At 31.8% G+C, this 19,435-nt stretch overlaps 2 protein-coding genes across 5 annotated transcripts in view; both read right to left on the bottom strand.

Annotated features, from left to right (window-relative positions):
- Positions 1-534: 534 nt before the first annotated feature.
- LOC108757307 (glucose dehydrogenase [FAD, quinone]) lies at positions 535-7,346 on the bottom strand. Of its 2 annotated transcripts, XM_018501782.1 has the most exons (4): positions 6,807-7,346; positions 4,393-4,625; positions 2,126-2,439; positions 535-2,037 (listed from the first exon to the last, which is right to left on the bottom strand). In XM_018501782.1, the coding sequence occupies exons 2-4, from the start codon at positions 4,534-4,536 to the stop codon at positions 621-623; spliced, it is 1,875 nt and encodes a 624-aa protein (XP_018357284.1). In that variant the 5' UTR covers positions 4,537-4,625; positions 6,807-7,346; the 3' UTR covers positions 535-620. The 2 variants fall into 2 exon arrangements, with proteins under 2 accessions (XP_018357284.1, XP_018357285.1); XM_018501783.1 differs by lacking the exon at positions 6,807-7,346 and having other exon boundaries at positions 2,126-2,336; positions 4,393-4,413.
- Positions 7,347-13,341: 5,995 nt separating this feature from the next.
- Positions 13,342-19,435, bottom strand: part of LOC108757308 (glucose dehydrogenase [FAD, quinone]) — a 7,232-nt gene continuing 1,138 nt past the window's right edge. For 2 of the 3 annotated variants that reach the window (XM_018501785.1, XM_018501786.1), the window contains exons 2-5: positions 16,851-17,658; positions 15,067-15,250; positions 14,750-14,883; positions 13,342-14,673 (exon numbers count right to left, since the gene is read on the bottom strand). In XM_018501785.1, coding sequence (XP_018357287.1) covers positions 13,540-14,673; positions 14,750-14,883; positions 15,067-15,250; positions 16,851-17,267 — 1,869 coding nt within the window. In that variant the 5' untranslated portion in view covers positions 17,268-17,658 and the 3' untranslated portion in view covers positions 13,342-13,539. The remainder of the gene's footprint in view (positions 14,674-14,749; positions 14,884-15,066; positions 15,251-16,850; positions 17,659-19,435) is intronic. The other variant, XM_018501787.1, reaches the window with a different exon arrangement.

Genomic DNA, 19,435 nt, shown 5'->3' with positions numbered 1-19,435 from the left:
CTTATACTTAAATTTGTAATAAGAGATATTGTCTAAAAGACATCATATTTGACAATATCTCAAAAATATTAATTTTTCATTATAATGTGTCTTTATATTAATATACTGATTTCCATTTAAAATATTATTAGGTGTACAACTTTGATTCCGCCGTTTTTTTTCCGAAATTCGAGGCTTTATTATATAAAAAACTGGTTATACATTTATGATTCAAAGTATTGTCCATCGCTGGCCACTACTTTCTCCCATCTTTCGGGTAGCGTACGAATCCCGCGTCGAAAAAATTGGTCATCTTTTGAGGCTATCCACGAATCGATCCAATTTTAAAATATTATTATGCGAATTTTGACAAATAGAGATTTTTCATTGAGTTTCCGTAAAAAAATGATGAAAATTGTACGTGAATGAAAAATGACAATAAGATATCTAAAAAAACTGATGTTGTAAGATGTGTTATAAAAATGAAAAAAATAAAAAAAAGAAAGCTTAGTAATCATTTTTGTATGATATGACATTTTAGTTATATCTGGATACGACATTATTTTTGTATGATATGACATTTTAATTATATCTGGATACAACGAGATGATGTACAACGTATTTAAAAATCCCAATTTTATTTATCGTCTCTGTCTGGTACTTCCCTTTCCTTTCACTCGCCAATCCTCTTTGATAATGTCACTGGCTTTCTCACCGATCATAATAATCGGCCCGTTCGTATTGCCGCTGACAATGGTAGGCATTATGGAAGCATCGACGACCCTGAGTCCCTTCACTCCGTAAACTTTTAATCGCGGATCCACGACAGCCTTGGAATCGCCCCGCGGTCCCATCTTGCAGGTACTCGTTGGATGATAAATTGTGAAGGTGAAGTGTCGTATGGCGCATTCCCAATATTCGTATGTATCAAACGGATATATGTGACAGCCCGGCATACGAATCGTGTGAGGTCTCGAGCCGAATCTCTGAAATGCGCTGGTGTTGGATACCCGCATCGCCAATCTTATCCCTTCCACGAGAACATCTATGTCCTCCTTATGCGTAAAGTAGTTGGGATTAATGTCCGGATGAACTAAGGGATTTCTGCTCTTCAACCTGATCCAACCTGTGCTCTTGGGTCGCAGCAGAAGTGGCAAAATCGACCAAGTCTCGACATTGCGCAAGGGCTTGTACATGATATTGTACACACGATCTTTCAGACCGAGAATCTGTTTTATTTGTTCGCCGTCGGAATTGACCGAACTTGGTGCAAAGTGAAACTGTATATCCGGATAATCGCCGGACTTGTCAGCGTATTTAGTATTAAGAAAGGCTAATGCCTCGATTCCTGGGGTAGTCATGGGTCCTTGTTCCTTTACGATGTACTCAAACATCACCGAAAAGGTTTGAAATCGTTCTCTTATTAAAGTGATCGACTCGTTCACCAAGAAAGTCAGTCCACCAAGGCCCACGTGATCTTGAAGATTATCCCCGACTCGTAAGTCTGATATCACAGGTATATCAAATTCAGTCAAGTGCTCGCTGGGACCGATTCCGGACAACATGAGTAATTGAGGCGAATTAATCGCGCCGGCGGATAAGATAACTTCTCTTCTGCATCTTACAATTCGTTGTTTGCCGTCGCGAAGAAATTCTACACCCGTTGCCCTTTTCTCGGCGTTGAAGAGCACTCTCAAAACCTGAGCGTGCATTGCTATATGCAGATTTGGTCTATTCTTAATCGGTCGTAGGAAGGCCTTCGCTGTCGAGCATCGACTGCCACGTCGAATTGTTGCTTGCATCAACATAAAGCCACTTTGATTGAATCCGTTTATGTCGCGATTTTCGTAGCCCATTTCTTGACCAGCCTGCAAAAAAGCGATCGCCAAAGGAGTTCTCCAAGGCGGTTCTTGCACCGTCAGGTAACCTCCTGTCTTGTGATAAGGTGTTCTTGCTAAATACGGATTACGATTGTCCTCAGACTTGAGGAAATAAGGGAGCACTTCCTCGTAGCTCCATCCTGTGTTACCCAATCGAGCCCAGTTATCGTAATCGTGCCTACAAGCAATCTCTCATTAATCGTTTGATCGCCTTCAACTTGCTAACGTGACAGTCTTAGCAATAAAAATGAAATAAATATACTCGCCTATTACCACGAACATAAATCATAGCATTGAGAACACTGCTTCCTCCGAGAACTTTGCCGCGAGGCCAGTTACATTTGTCGCCTATCATGGCGAGACAATAGGCGGATATATTAGGTGGTGAAGTCTGATACTTCCAATCGAATTCTGTCAGCTGATTATAACTGACAAGTAGAGGAACATCCGAAATTTCGTTCTCATCACCGCCAGCTTCTAAAAGTAGCACCGTCCAATTAGGTACTTCCGATAATCTCGAGGCCACCACGGCACCTGCGCTACCACCTCCAATCACTATGAAGTCATACATTCGTAGTAGCTGAAATTGCGATTGTTATGTAATCAAGTATAGTAATTCAAGTATAGTACCAAATATAGAATTATACAAATATATACGGAAAAATTTGAAAACGAAACATAACATAATGTAGTTAAGTGTATTCGAGAATGTATTAATATTAGACATTCGTTCAACTACCAGAAGGGTGATTTGAACTGATAGAGTGATGTAGTAGTAAGCATATTTACAAAGTTGACTAAACCATTATTTAATAAATGAACATAAATATAACGTAAATGTAATATTTATATAGTTAATTAAATATTTATAAAGTTAACTAAATTATTATTATTATTAATATTATTGATAGTACAGGGTGGGCCATCTATTGGTACGTTTTTAAAAATGCGATCAAATGAGCATACATTGATATTTTTTATTAATTTTTTTTTTGTTGTGAAGCTAAAAGTATCCGCGTCAAGAATGAAAAACGATTTCGTTCATGTGGCTCCCTCTACTGGCCTTACAGTATGCCATTCGGTCACCCCGAAATTCAAAAACGTACCAATAGATGGCCCACCCTTTATAAACGAACGTAATTGTATCAATTAAAATAATTTTATAAGCACGATGAAATAAATCTGCAGTACAATAGATTGATTTTAATATTTGATTAAACTGTTCTATAAAGTAACAGGAACTCAATAAGTTATTGATAGTACTTCACTTTGATTTAGAGGAAGTATTTTGTGGAGCTATTAATAGATGGCGCGTATACTCGTAAGAAATTCGACATTCATCCGTATAAAGCGGGGATGGTCAAACTATTTTCATACACTTCTCACCATATCATGGGGATAATCATTTTTTTTAGAGCGACTACTAATCAATCAATTTATACAATAGAAAGTTTTAATTTTTTTTACAAAGTAACGGAATCAGATAAATTTAATAAATTGTCTTATTAGATAAATTATTACTTCACTCGAACACAAAGTCAAGTCTACCCCGAAATTGTTACCATCAACAATTTATTGAGTTCCCGTTACTTTGTAGAATAGTTTAATCAAATATTAAAATTAATTTATTGTACTGCAGATTTATTTCATCGTGCTTATAAAATTATTTTAATTTACGATACAATTACCTTCGTTTACTACCAATATAATAATAATAATTTTAGAATTAGTTAACTATAAATATTTTATAAAACTAAATTTAATGTTTATTTAACACAAGGAAGATATTAAAAGAACGTTAAAATATTTCTTGACGCAACCCGGCAGTTAGTTCGCCATATTTAACTCTGAGATTGAGTTGATTTATCTCAATTTAACTTGATTCAACTAATCATTTTTTACTGTGTAATAGTAATAGTAATGCGTTACTTTTTAGAATTACTAACAAACAATAGCAACATTAACGCATTATTTTTATAAAGCAATGTTCCTTTGACTCTGATTATTAGATTACACGCGGTTAATAACCAACATTGATATATTTTCAAATATTGTTAACCAAATAATTAAGAAGATGCATCGATAAATAATAATTGCATTTTAAATATTTTCTGAAATAATTAATAGTACGTTGTGTGTAGCATTTCTCTGTATGAAATTGTAAAAATTTTTAATGACAATTGTTTATTTTATTATCATATACTCGCAAAGGAGAAGACTAATTTATATTATTCTGTGATATAATTAAAGTATTTAATACCAGAAGAATATTTTGTGCTCTGAAACTGTCAACTCGTAAGCTAATTTATAAGCGACGACTAACTTCTTGTTTATTTCACTTGTGTTAAGGATTTCGTAATATAATTTGTTTTCACTGATCTAACAATCTTAGATTTATTTGGTCGGTAATTGATAATGAATCTTAAGCACTACTTTATCGACTGTATGAAAAAGATTGTTCGAATTCTAACAATTTATACAAGAGTAAACTTCTCTACTCTCCTTTTTTCTTTTTCTAGTTTTTCTTTCATACCTCTTGCGCATTTTGCGGATGTGATTCTGGATCGACGTTATTGTATCTGTAGATGGTGAGACCGATGGCCAAAAGTGGAATCAAACCGAGTCCAACTTCCAGAATGGAAGTAGTGCCGATTAAGCTTGTTAATACAGCTGCCATTTCCGTTTGTATTCATCGCCAAGCATATTAATATTTGAATGCGACATTCAAGAAAATTATTCATTCGAGCGATGAAAAACATAAGTCGTCTGTGAAAATAAATCATTAATTAATTTTACTAATAAAAAAAGTAAAATATTTATCGATATTTTATACGCACATGCGAATGAATCATTTAAAACATATATGTAGAAAGTAATAATATGTATGAAATAAATGCCTTTAACGGTCTAGCTGGATCTTAAGTGCTTTTATATAATTCAGTGTGTATATTACTATGTATGTAGTCTTTTAAACTGCGCACCGAAATGATTTTTTGGTCTTGAAACGCAAATTCTACTAAACTACCGCAGTAATATCACGTTTCTTCATATGTTAATTATCGCGAAGAATATTATCAAGGCCTCGATGGTCTAAAACGCTTGCACGAAATGCTAGAAATCCGGATTCGATTACTGGCCGAGATAATATTTTTCGTAATAAGAATTATTTACAGACTTTAATATATCATTCAGCATTATTAAGATTATTCTGAGATGCGTAAGAGTGTCGAATTGTTAAATTGTTAGTCAATTTGTTTAAGTCTACAATTTTACTTTAAGAAATGGTAAGCCGAAAAACCTTAAGAAATTGACCAATTACAGTTGAATACGAGAAAAATAATCGACTGTGGTTGGTTAATTTCTTACGACTTTACGGCTTTAGGGCCTCTAATAGCGTTTTTCACTGGCAGAACTGATGCGCATTCAGTGCACATTAAAGCTGTTGTACACTAACCTAATCTGAATGTAAAAGTGAGATATCTCAATTAATAAAACATCCAATATATATATTTTATCAAATACTACAATAAAATGTATTGAAGATTTCGTGATTTAATTTGTTTCTATATGTTTATTAAACTTATCTTTACATCAATTTGTGTGTACAACGGCTTTAAAGTGAACTGAGTGCGCACCAGTTGTGCCAGTAAAAAACACTATTAAAATAATAAGATTATGGACCTAGACTTTAACTCGTGATATTACTGCGGTAGTTTAATAGAGTTTGCGTTTCAAAACCAAAAATCATTTCGGCGCGCAGTTTAAAAGACTACATACAGTAGTATATAAATTCAAACAGAATTATACAAACATGTAAGATCCAGCTAGACCGTTTAATTGACTCTGCTCTTTTTCGCTGTCCAACGATGAAATAGTCTTGATATCTTTAGATGATTTGTATGATTTTTATTGCGGCATGATGACTACGCACTTTATTTTAAAATTTAATTAATTTTTTAATATCTTTTGACGATTTATACAATATTTATCGCGATGTGAATATATACTTTATAATTTTATTCTTAGAGTTCATTCAACATTTAAATATTTTATATTAAATATTTTATATTTAAAATTTTGTAATTTGATTTGGCTGATGAAGACTTATTGTTAGTATAATTGAAACGTTCCATGTTATCTATAGGACTTTGAATATTAATTTGTGATGTAAAGTGAAATGCGCGTATCTTAGCGCCGAGACACTACTAGTGTCTCCAGATATTATATATATATTTTTAAATTAGATCTTTCTTTTGCTCGTTTTTTGATCTATCTACTTTTTTTAATTTTTATGAATCTATATTTACATTATTAATATTTACATTATTCCAATCTTGATTATGTTCGTTATTCAACCGATTTTGAGACAGAGAATTGGTTGGTTCTTTTACGTCTGCTTTATGTTCTTTTATACGCGTGTTCAGTTTTTTTTAATTTGCCCGAGTACGGTTATAAATACTAGACTAAGCGCAGTCTAAGCAATTAATTTTATATATATAGACTACTTCGGTGAGCTCTTCTTTTTTTAATCGGTCTTTGCTTGAATTATTTTATACCGGACTTTCCTGAAAGGTTTACGAATTTGTGTTGTTAACGTAGGAATTTCAAATATACTATATGACAATTTTTTAAATATATGATATTTGCAAAAAACATCCTTGAATTTAAAATTTTTTTTTTTTGCGAACCATTTGTAAATTTATAAAAATAATGTATTTCTTGTAGAAAATAGTAAGGAAATAATATAAAAATGTACAGAAATATTATTTCTTACACGTAACAAGATTAACTTTTTATGTAACATTTGTGAGATCGGTTAAAACTTACAGTTATAATTGCGATCTATTTATATGATATTATACGACAAAGAATAAGAGGGAAATAAGAGACACGTTTGTTTCACATGCTTTATGGATTAAAATTGTTTATATTTGAGTATAAACATACCTTATCACACAGATTCCACAAATCTCCTAGATTTCAATATACATTTCATGTCATATATTCCTACGTATTTCTTTTCAACAATAACCAATGATCAAATGATGCTTCATGCAGAAAGAATTGAGTTATAATTTCGTCTAACGTTTCGATGTCGCTGACATACTTGCAAATGCGGATGTTGCGCGACACGAAAATCATGATAACATCTAGCTTGTTCACGTTGGCAATATGTCGTGCTGAACTCGTTGATCCATCATTCACGTACATTTCTGCGTTGTTTTTCCACACGTCGTTTTAATGATCTTGATTGGATCTTTAATGATCTCTCTTTACATTTTTGTATAACGTCGACTATGATCTTCTGTGATTATATTCGAGTCAAACGAATTACATCTTGGTTATATTCTGCGTTATTGTGCGTTTAGTACCGCACTAACTTGAATGACTTTAAACTTTGTCAGAAGCGTGAGAACGTTCGATAATAAATCGGGGAAAATGGCAGCGGAATGAAACTAGCGCCGGTAAGAACTGAACTGCAGTGCTTCGGTGAATGCTCGGAGTGAAAACCAGTTGGGTCCCTAGTATACTTTTCAATGTATACGAAAACATGATCCCGTAAGGTGTGGAAGCTGTCGTGCGTTTTAATTTTTTTAAACGGGTTACATTATTTTGAAGATTTTGTATATTTTATTTCATACAAATGAAATTTCTAAACTCATATCTATTTTGTTGTTTATATCTGTTTTTATTTCAATAGGGATAACTATCGAGAATATATTTTTATGATCCAAGAATATGTACACAGAAAAAACGATTTTATAAAGTATCTAAAAATCTAGCTATAGATATAAAACTGAAAATAATTTTGTTATATCATAAAAATAATTACGTAGGAATTTCAAGCGTGATAAAGAAATGCTATAAAAATTTTCGATATTTTAGCAATCAGTTTGAGTTCGTACATAATTATTTTGATGGTCCAACAAAGTTAGTTTTCAGATTAGTATGTAGCTAATTTTTTAGGTACTTTACCTTTTCTTGTAATAAATGCGGTAATAGATCCGTTTAGCTATATCCTTTGGTATAACAAAATAAACTTTTTATATCTCAACAAAAGAAAACGGAAAGAGAAACGAAGTTCTGCGAGAAACACGGTTCAAATTATCCAACATTATTCTATCAATAAAATGAGATGAAACAATGTAATAATGCGTAATATGACATTGCTCAAATAAGATAAGTATTTTTTTTATAGTTCTGACAATAATGAACAAGTACATTAGGTAATTAAATAATAAATTTAATTATTTGTTTTATTTAAATAATTAATATGTTAAATAATGATTTCTTTTCGTTGAAAGACGCAAAGTAAAACGCGATAGGCGGTTCCAATGTTATCGGTATGCGATTTTGCAACGAATATTATCGAATGAGGTAGATTTGATGGAGTACATCGTTTTCTTTTCCAACGCGTAAATCGTACACGAACTTTCCTCTCTTTCATGCGCGATAATGGTGTCGACATCTTTCTCTTTGCTTTCGTGGCCGATGTTTGACACAGTGGGGAGACGAGTTTACTTGCGCACACTTTCTCTATGTCTACGTGCCGTTTAACAGGTAGTACTTCTCCAATCCATACATCTACGTTTCGTTACATTACTTCGAGACTACGTGATGCGCTTCGATTCTTTTGCAAAATCTCGGCTCGCTGCAAGAATTGCAGCGGGAAAGAAGTTGTTGATCTTGTTGATAGCATTTCACTTTTGCAACTTTTCGACACAATAACCTTATTTTGCGATAAATTCTAAAGAATTCTTAGTTACAAAGAGTTGATGCCTTATGATATTAACACGAGTGATATATTGTAATTTTATAATATCTTGTATTTTTATTTTTATCTCTGTTGCATCCGGAAAAATATATTGAATTCTATAATCATAGATTCAAAATCAATTAAATTCATTAATAGTAATTGTGCAATGTATATGTTCTGTAATTCTGCAATGAAATACAATTGCAAACGTGTGATTGGTTTATCGATCAAATTAAAAAATAATAGAAATAACTCGCTATTAGTTTGATTTATATATTTTTAAATGGTCTTTCAGTAGTGATGTTCCACTTTTTCTTCTACGAAACCTCATAATGGCTTCATCGAGCAACAAATATAATTATCATCGTTTTTTTTTTGCGAGAAGCAGTACTAGACTGCTCTTTGCCCTGATAAAGTAAACTGCAACATTCACTTAGCATTCTAAGAAATAGATATTTCTTGTTATTTTTTGTTTGTAACAAAATTTTACAAATATCCACGCAAAATAGGCGTGCAAAAATAAAAACAGCGTCAATGAGAAGTGAAAATTTTTATTTTGCATGCGTAGTGTAATCTCAGATCTCTCAGAATTTCTCTTTATCGAAACATGTTGTACATTTTGATTACGTGGAGAGAGAAGGAGAGAGAGAGAGAGAGAGAGAGAGAGAGAGAGAGAGAGAGAGAGCATGACAGGGAAAGAGAGAAGAACGAAAGAAAAGCGTATATTTCTCACTAGGCACATCTTGTCTACCTACAATTCATGATTTTAATTTTAAATGAGATATTCTCAATTTGCGATCGACTGTTTGTTGAAGAAAACAAGCTAATAATTTATGAGAGTTATAAATATAAAAACAACTTTTTTAGCAAACATATTTATATTTAGTATTTTTTCTATTTAAATAAATGCGGATATATTTTTAAATATTAACATTTTAATAATTTTTCAATTAATTATTTGAGTACGGAAGCGAAACTCTTTTTTTTTTTACTTAAAAAATTATTCTCATATGAAAAATGATACTTATTTAATAATTTCTTTATATTCGTATCATATATAATATAACGTTTTTATATATTTAAGATTAATAAAGATATATAATTTAACTCATGAATTTACGAATCATGTCAAACTATAAATACATCGAAAGAATGGTTATGGAATTATTGAAATTAAAAAATTGAGATAAGTCTAAAAATATTTTTATTGTGTGTGGACAATAATGTTAATAATTATATAGAATACTCAAATTGGTTGCCAGAATGTCAAATTTTTTTGCAGTATTATTATTGTAAGAAATAAGCGTTTTATGCGCGTGCAATTTTAATTATATTCGTTATACTGTTGCTGCCCGGCAACCATGAGTTATCTTCCGTTTGATTGGCCCTCCGAGTTACGTGTTTATGTGATGGTTATTGGCTTTCCCCTGTAGTCAGCGTCTTATTCATCGCTCGCTTGCGACATCTAGTCTAACCATGAGAAGAAAGAGGGAACGACTCTCCCGCTAAAATTATCATTGTTGATGCAATAATGATCCAAGTAAGAAGATGTGTATGGGAATAAAGCAGTGTTCTCTGAAGCTCATTGGTATTTGTGTATATCTCGTTCCATGCTCTAATTCGTCCTACGGTTTCTGACAAAATACTGTAATACATCTATGAGAGTTTGATTCCTTCCCATTCCCTCTCATAGATTTAGCCATCTCGTCGCCATATCGGCACATTCGTGAGGATAGGTTTTCGCCATTAATCTTTTCCTCTTTTACTACCAACCTCTCCTTTCACCATTATGTACACGTCTTACATTATCATGTTTAAGCATCCTAGATAATTATTTTGGTATTCTAACAAAATTATTTTTAGATTTGTATCTATAGTTAAAGAATCTACAATAGTTAAAGAAGTATCTATAACTAAAGAACTGTGTCCAGTTTGAGCTCCGAGTGAGCAGTTATGAGTCATATATTAATCGATAGGGAGACGTTGGCAGAGTACGAAACAAAAGGCTTTAAATAAGTTTTAATTGCTAAATTGAACTCTGCCGAACTTTATCCCTTTTCAACTTCCTCTTTCTCATCGAAGTTTTCTAAAATATCCCAAGTACCACATGATTGCCATCACATGCTCCAGGGTGAACTCCAGAAGATAATAAGTTCGTTTGCGTCGCATACTCCAACATACTTCTACCATAGCTCTTACTCATTCCAACGATCGTGTTGGAGTAAGTAGAACCTATGATAGGAGTATGTTGGAGCATGTGACGCGAACGAACTTTAAAATGTCGGCATAGATCGCGCTTAGGAACTTGACAAAAAAAGTTCAACTATATAACACGAATCGTGCGCCCCTTTGCAGGGAGGAGGGGGAGGTGAGAGTCCTTTCGGGTGAAAGAAATAGCCCTGCGAAGGGGCACACGACTTTCACCTTCGGCTCTCACCACCCTACAGTACACAAATAGCAAATATATTAAAGCAGGGAATACTCGTGTTATATAGTTATATTATATACCCATTGGTATATAATAACCTAACCCTAACTCAACCGTGTACCATGGTTAGGTTAGGGTGAGGATATTATATACCATTAAACTATCTGAATATTTTTGAGTATTTCTGAAGTATGTAATAGAAGTAAAGCATTATTTTTAAAACTTTTTTTATTAATATCTTTTTAACGAAGGACGACCGCCACCTAAAATCTGTCAGGTCATTTAGAGCCATGACCTTGACAACATATGTCAAGGTCAAGGTCATCGACGGGGGGTATTCCTTAATCTGAATAATTACCAAGAATTTTTGTAATAAACAACACAGATGTGACGCTAATAACATGATTTAAGTACCATCATTTTTTTAACCAAAGTTTGTGATGATCAAGTTCAAAAATATTCTAATCTTTTTCTTTAGTACTTTTATTACAATTTTATTAAAACGTTAAGGACTATGATTAGACATCTTCCTTCTAGCTAAGAATCCACATCAGCGTATTTATGATGAGTAGCGATCTCGCAGTGGCACTAAATTATCGATTATGTAAAGAATTACAGGTGAAATTTACTTTCATTTCTCAATCGACATGATGTATTCGAGGACGCTACGAGATCGGATTCGGATTTCGGTTATTCAAAATTGAAAAAAGAAAAGACATGTTTTGAATAAATGTCTAAATTATCACTACAACCGAATGTAGCAAAGTTTTTATCTTTATCGAATAGTTAAAGAATAGTTGAAGTGGTAGAACATAATTTAAATGATAAAAATCATTTTTTTTTAGTTTTTTGTTCTTTATTTATTTATCCTTTTTTTTTATCAAAAAATCTTTCTTATGCAAAAGTATAATTAGAATATGTAAAAAATTTATGTATACTTAACGTATCGCGCTATTTGAATTATGTTCTGTTACGAGTCGAGCAACGTACTGTTGATTATTGCCCCAATGTGCCCGTGTATTACGTCACCAATTAAATAAATGATATTAAATTTTTTATTAACCATTCAATTTTTAACAACACTTTATAATTTTAGTTATCATAAAAGTATTAAATAAAGAATCAATGTGAACATGTATACGATACATTTTTGCCTTAGCTTATTCGTCATTATAATAGCATATGTTTGCGCCATTGTATATATTATGTGTAGTACCTTATGTATGGATAAATCAATAAAAAATTGATTACCACAGAAACGAAATTATGTATTACAACAACAGTAGTTTGAACTATGTGCCATGTCGTTATAGAGAACGTAGTAATCCTGATGCAATTGCAAATTAGTTACGGCCGATGCACCTGATTTAATTGGCTGAGAAAATTTTTGTGTCAGTTTTGTATCTTAGAAATGCTAAATTGCACAATTATCTCATTCGTATGTAATCCATATTATATTACAGATTGCCGCTCTTAGAGAGAAAATACACATTCTTTAATATTATTTATTTACTTATTAAAGACTATCTTATACAAATAAACAATTTTAGTTTTACATCGCAATTATCTCTATGTTTTACGAAGAAATAAATACTAAATTTGAAATTAATACGAAAATAAATAATGATTTGACATTTAAAAATCGGAACGATTGAAGCGGAATGAATTTCACAAGGAGTTTCAAAGAAGTTTAAAGAGAGATTTTTATCAGAGTAAAATTATTTTATTTAAATAAAATCTTTGTTTTAAAAGTGAAACGTATTCATCGTTAATCAATTTTTATGTTATTTAACATCCTCATTATTCATAATGAAATCTCGTTGACATAATGTTTGGCACAATTATGGCAATTCTCATACGTAATATTTATGTAATTACTCATCCTTTTGACAGTCTACGTGCGATTTAAAATTTGATTATGTGACTATTCCGAAACAATTACTACGGAATAGCGTTTTAATCAACAAAATTCTGATATGACAAGTATGCGCCAATCAATTTGCTGTCGACATACTAAAAAGATGGGAGTGTCTTGCATCAAATAAATGAATCTTAACGATTTTTTTAAGTCTGGAGTATATTCGATTTACAAATGAAAATTTTTTTTTCTGAAATAGCATTTTTGAAAATATATAATCGTTGAGATTGGATGCAATTCTGTTGTTATTATACTGCATTATGAACTATATTTCTAATGTTCGAGTTCTATTTATTGGGAAAAATTTATTCATGAACAAGTTCAATATTACGAATATTAACCGATTACTGCACAATTATTCTTTTTTGTTTGTTTTTTTTCTTACAAGCTATAATTTATATTTCAAATTTCGAACTAATTTTTTTCATTAAAATATGTAATGTTACTAATTAAAGCTGTTATTTGATCTTACTTTTCACTTGGCCGTGCATAACATTACATTATGCGATTATGCAATCGATCGGGAACAGTGTATCAAGAAGTAGTAACAATAATATCGTCTTTTTTTACGAACGAATTATATCCACCTTGCCTTTATCATATCGGCACCCTTCTCTGCTATCATGATGACAGGTGCGTTAATGTTCCCGCTAGTGATAGTTGGCATGATAGATGCGTCAATTACCCGCAGTCCCTCAACCCCATAGACTCTCAGCTCTGGGTTCACGACCGCCATCGGATCATCGGATGGACCCATCTTGGCGGTTCCACTCATATGATAAATGGTCATGGTATATTGTCTGACCACACAGTTCCAATACTCGTCGGTATAGAGTGGAATATGCTTGCAATTGGGTAATGGTTTGCTATGAAATCTGGAACCAAATCTTTTCATACTGTTGGTCTCGCCAAAGGCGATAGCCGCTTTGACACCTTCGCGAAGCACTGCCACATCATGTGGATGAGTAAGATAATTATGATAAAGCAGCGGATAATCTAAAGGTTTCTTGGATTTCAGTCTGATATAACCGCGCGATTTAGGTCTAAGCATCATCGGAAATACTCCGAAAACATCTTGATTGTTGATTTTACTAAATATTTCATTGTAGAATTCGTCTGCTAAACCATGAGCGTTCTTTATGTGACTACCACCGTCAGAATTCGTTGACGAGGACGTCAACATGAACTCAATGTCAGGCCAATCGTCGGACTGGTTGGCATACTTGGTTGAAATAAAGCCGACCGCCTCGAGACCGATGCTGGATGTTAACGGACCATCTTCGGTAATAGCATATCTCAGGGCCGAGTTAATATTCACCATTCGATTCATAACGATACTGATTTTGTAATCGATTTGGAAGACGAGCCCACCGACCGCTATATGATCCTGTAGATTCTGCCCGACTCCGGGTGAGTCTTCAATCACGGGAATACCCAATTCCTCCAGATGTACGCGCGGGCCTACACCGGATAGCATCAACAATTGTGGACTATTAATGGCACCTGCTGAAAGAATCACCTCTTTTTTGACGAACACTACTTCCTTGCGACCATCTCTGATAAACTCTACCCCATACGTTTTTCTACTCTTTGGATCTATCAGCACTCGAGTCACATGGCTCCACAGGGAGAGATGAAAATTTTTTCTAAGTTGAATAGGTCGCACAAATGCTTTGGCGGTGCTGCATCTAGCGCCCCGCCGCATTGTAAACTAAAAGAAAATAAAGTCAGAAATCTCCATAGTTAAATGAAATTCCCGCGAAATAATACACCAGTTTCACACATACCTGAAAAAAGGCGAAGCCAGTTTGCTGTTCACCATTAACATCACAAATATCGTAGCCCATTTCTTCTCCAGCTTGAAGAAATGCTACGCCCAATGGAGTGACATATGGACTATCCTGCACCGTCAAGTATCCCCCTGAAAAAAAGGATTTTGAAAAAAGTAAATATTTATTATATTTAATTTCATTCACACACATACACACAAAGGATTAGTTTAAAAAAATTTTTTTAAATAATATACATAAATGCAGAGAAAACGAGAGAGAGAGAAAGAAGGGGAGAGGGGGAGATTATGACAAACGTAAGAAAGTATATGGACCTGTACTATGATATCTTGTATTGCGTGCCAAATATGGATTTCTTTGGTCTTGTGATTTTTTGAAATACGGCAAGACATCTTCATATCCCCAACCAGGATTACCAAAACTTTCCCATTCATCAAAATCACGTCGATTGCCCCTTATGTACAACATTGTATTTAAAACGCTACATCCTCCAAGAACCTGAAATGTTAAATCGATTATAAAGATTGCGCAACAAGACAAAACAGCATTCGGTCAAGCGAACAAATTAATTAGCTTGCATTTTTAGTTGCGGTCTCTAATATACATTAATAAAAAGGTTTTATGGTTATTTAGAATTTTGATTAAGAATGGACAAATCAGAACTTTTTGGTTGAATTTATTATAATTTTAGTATGTGTACATATATACATAAAACTTTTAACTTTTCACGTTTTCACTTTTGAGAAAAAGTTACATGATCGATACTCCGATTGATATAATCATTATCTTCTGATTTGTTTATTTTTAACCAGAAATTTTTTTTAGTGCATTTTATTTTTTTAATTTTATTTTTGTATTTAGAAATTAATTTAATATCTATCGCCACGAAATAATGCGTTATAGACTTGTACAAGACAAAAGTTTTGTATACTGAATAACGCGGGGTCTACAATAGCGATTATATGGTTTTTAAATCATAGGAAATCAACGAATCACAGTCCAATATGAAAAAAATAATCGATTACGATTGGTCAATTTTCAACGACTTAAGATACTACTGTTAAGATACTACTTAAGAGACTTCTGTTGTAGACCACGTAAATAGGTAATGGGTTAGGAATTACTTTCACTCTAGTTCTGATTGCATTCCACGCATGTGTATTTGACTCTCGGTACTTTGTAATGCGACAACATTCGGCAAATTTTTATATCCAATAATTAACATGTTATTTTATAACGATTAATTTTCAATTTAAACATAATTTATTGGATTACAAAGAGCGAGTTTTACTAAATTAATCATTGCAATAGAAGGTAATCTATATTAATAATAATAGATCAGTATAGGTCACTTGAAAGTAAGTTTGAAATATCTGAAATATTATAATTGGATACAATTTTTCTTTTCTCGTATAATTATTCAAAGTATAATATTTCTACTACAAGTAATAAAACATCTATAAACAATATTAAGAATCTTTATTTTAGACCGCATATGTAAGAAACACAATCAATATTAGAAAAATGCCTATTATGTCCAAGCTGGAAATAATTCAATCTTGAATTACTAATATACACTATATACTTGCATTTATACCATATTGTAGTCTTTAGAACTGCGCGCCGAATTGTTTTTCCGGACTATAAACGCAATTAAAACTACTCTAGTAATCGCGAATTAAATTGACAAGCAATTTAATAATTTGATGCTACCATTAAGCATCATATTATAAAGATGTTAATATGTTGAAACTGTTTATAAATTTATTGCGAAAAATATTATCTCGACCGGGACTTAAACTCGGATCTTTTGTATTCTGTACGAACGTCCTAAGCCATTAGACTACCGAGACTATAATATAATATATATGCAAGTACATATATAGTATATATTAGTAATTCAAGAATTGAATTTTTTTTTTTTTTTAAAGCAATATGAAGATCCAGCTTTGCCCGTAATAGGCATTTTTCTAGTATTGATCGTGTTTAAAACATTTGTGTTTTCATTTGATATTGATATTTTTTACATGCAACTTCTGGTTATCTTACCTCGAGATCGTTCTAAATTAGATTGATTTGTATCTCTTTACATATATACCTTGCCTCTAGTCCAACAACATCGTTGATCGACCATCGCCTGGCAAGCTGTGTCCTGCGGCTGCGTACGATAGTTCCAATCGAGTTTACTTTTATGCAAATACAAAGAAAGTATCGGCACGTCGGTTATTTCGGTCTCGTGTCCACCGGCTTCCAATAAAAGCACATTCCAATTAGGATTCTCAGTCAACCTATTGGCGAGCACATTGCCAGCTGAACCGCCGCCGATTATAACAAAATCGTATTCTTTCCTCAATTCTTTCGTTACGCGTGGATGATTTTCTGGGTCCATGAGGTCATAATTGAAATACGCTAGGGCGGCAATCAACACTGGGATTATAGTTATTTTACCGATACCGATGCCAAGGAGAACACTGGCTGTTTTTATAGCGGTGCCGACTACTGCCGCGACACTCATCTCTTGTTCTGATCGTGCTTTCGATTACTATTGATCTCGTCTGAAACTTATGCATTCGAATAGCGAATTTACGAATATTTTTGTATCACTTCTTGTACCACGAATTTCTTTTCCAATTTTATTTCTTATAGAAATTATCTTCAGTATTATAACAGTTAAAAATCTTATTTTATTGTATTTTTTCTTAGCGATTTCATAGTGCTTATAATTGTAACTGTGTACATGTCAGTCCAATTGAAGGAAAATTCAAAGAAAAAAACGTTATGTAACGGAAATTGTTTATTGATATAGAAATAAAAAAAGCCGTCGTGAGTTATATGTTCTAATTATGGAAATTGTCAGAATATTTCTCTTTGAGACTTCGAGACTCTTTGAGACTTTGTGCGAGGATCTGAAAATAAAATAAGAATTTATTTTATTTATCAGATACTTACAATTATTGATTTTTTTTATAATGAAAGCATTCACGATTAAGTATGTATATAAGATTGACATATGATAGAAAAATGTCTTTATATTTTTTTGTGTTATATTTTTTTCTATATAGTATATATATTATATAGGAAAAAATACTATATAGTATAAAAAAAATACTGTTTTAAAAAAATATTATAATATGATAATATTATAAATGATTCAACTAAAATGCAGCTTTTACAGGCTATTAAGCAAATATTTGTTAATTCAAGTATTTTAAACAAATAATATGTTGATATATTTAACTTAACTTATCTAACTTAAATATATAAATAACTTAAATATATAAATACTTAAACTAAATAATCATTACCAATTAAACGCATTTAATCAAGTTAATAATTTTTATTCTCAGTACTAAAAAAAATTGCAGTTATAGCAAAAATTATTTAAGTACGAAAAATAGCTAAAATAGATAAATTTCTAGCAAGTTTTCTATTAAAAAAACAGCTCTAATTCTAGCTAGAACAGCAAAATATTTTTTTGTGATGTATATACTTCAGTATACTTATGCAAGTTTATTATACGCGTGTATTGATTTGCATAACTGCCAATAATATTAATATTCTTTTTATTCATTAATAACATAATAGGAGAATATAGAGAAAAAATTTTATATATGAAGGTGACCAATGAGGATCTAATTTTTAATCAATTTACAAGTTAAAATGACATATTTTGCTAATTGAAAAATAAACTGTCGACTAACATTTGTATTGATAACAGTTAATGTTTTTATATGTCCTTGGCTTACATACATCTATTCAAAAAGTTAACGTGTAGTCTTCTCTATAATTAAGGTGAAATCGAAATAAGCAATTAGACAACTGATATTTGCATAACTCTTTGCATGAATCTTTGAAACGGCATTCATGTATCGTATTTAACATTTCCCGTTAAGTGGTTCCCAAATAAATGATAAGCAACCTAAACTAACGATATAATAAATAATCAATAGATAAATGATATAAGAAAGGATTTTGGTTATGAATACTAATAAAAAAGAATGAAACTAGAGACTATTATCGAATCACTAAATATTTTATATGTATAGTATATGTATGGATATTGCCACAATTTAGAAAGTTTATTGCATCACACCGTTCGTTAATTTTATTTAATTTTGTTAATATTTAAAAGACCTGAGAAAAGATATATATTTTCTCTTTTAATATAAAAACGTTTACTGGACAGATTCATACTTCTGAAATTATTGTTAAAATTATTCTACACTTATAAAATCGATGCAAATTTTTTATTTGTAAATTCCTTTTGATCAATTTGAAATCAACTTGATCAGTTATCACGATAATCGTCAATTATAAGTTTCAATTATAAATTTATATTGTATGTTTCTAATTTTTAATGCTAAGGTTAGTATACATAATCGGTTCTTATTCTAAAATCATCTGAAATATAGTGTTTTAAGATGCTAATATGCGCGCGCAGCTTTGTGATTCAACTATGAATACTGGCCTAAATATATTGATAGTCAATGATATGAATCCATAAAAATTTGCTTGAAATAAGAATTGTAAGAACTAAAGTTTTTCTGCTTTTTATGCATTTCGAAAATGTTTCCTCGGAATAAATTATAACTTGTGGAAAGAAGACTTTATTAAATGTTCCTTTTGAAACATTTTTGACATGCATAACAAGTAAAAAATTTTAGTTTTTACAATTCATGTTTC

The sequence above is a fragment of the Trachymyrmex septentrionalis genome, unplaced genomic scaffold (assembly GCF_001594115.1).
Source record: "Trachymyrmex septentrionalis isolate Tsep2-gDNA-1 unplaced genomic scaffold, Tsep1.0 scaffold137, whole genome shotgun sequence".
In the NCBI taxonomy this organism is placed as follows: domain Eukaryota; kingdom Metazoa; phylum Arthropoda; class Insecta; order Hymenoptera; family Formicidae; genus Trachymyrmex; species Trachymyrmex septentrionalis.
The sequence above is the reverse complement of the archived record's forward strand: the minus strand, read 5'-3'. Positions and strand labels throughout refer to the sequence as shown.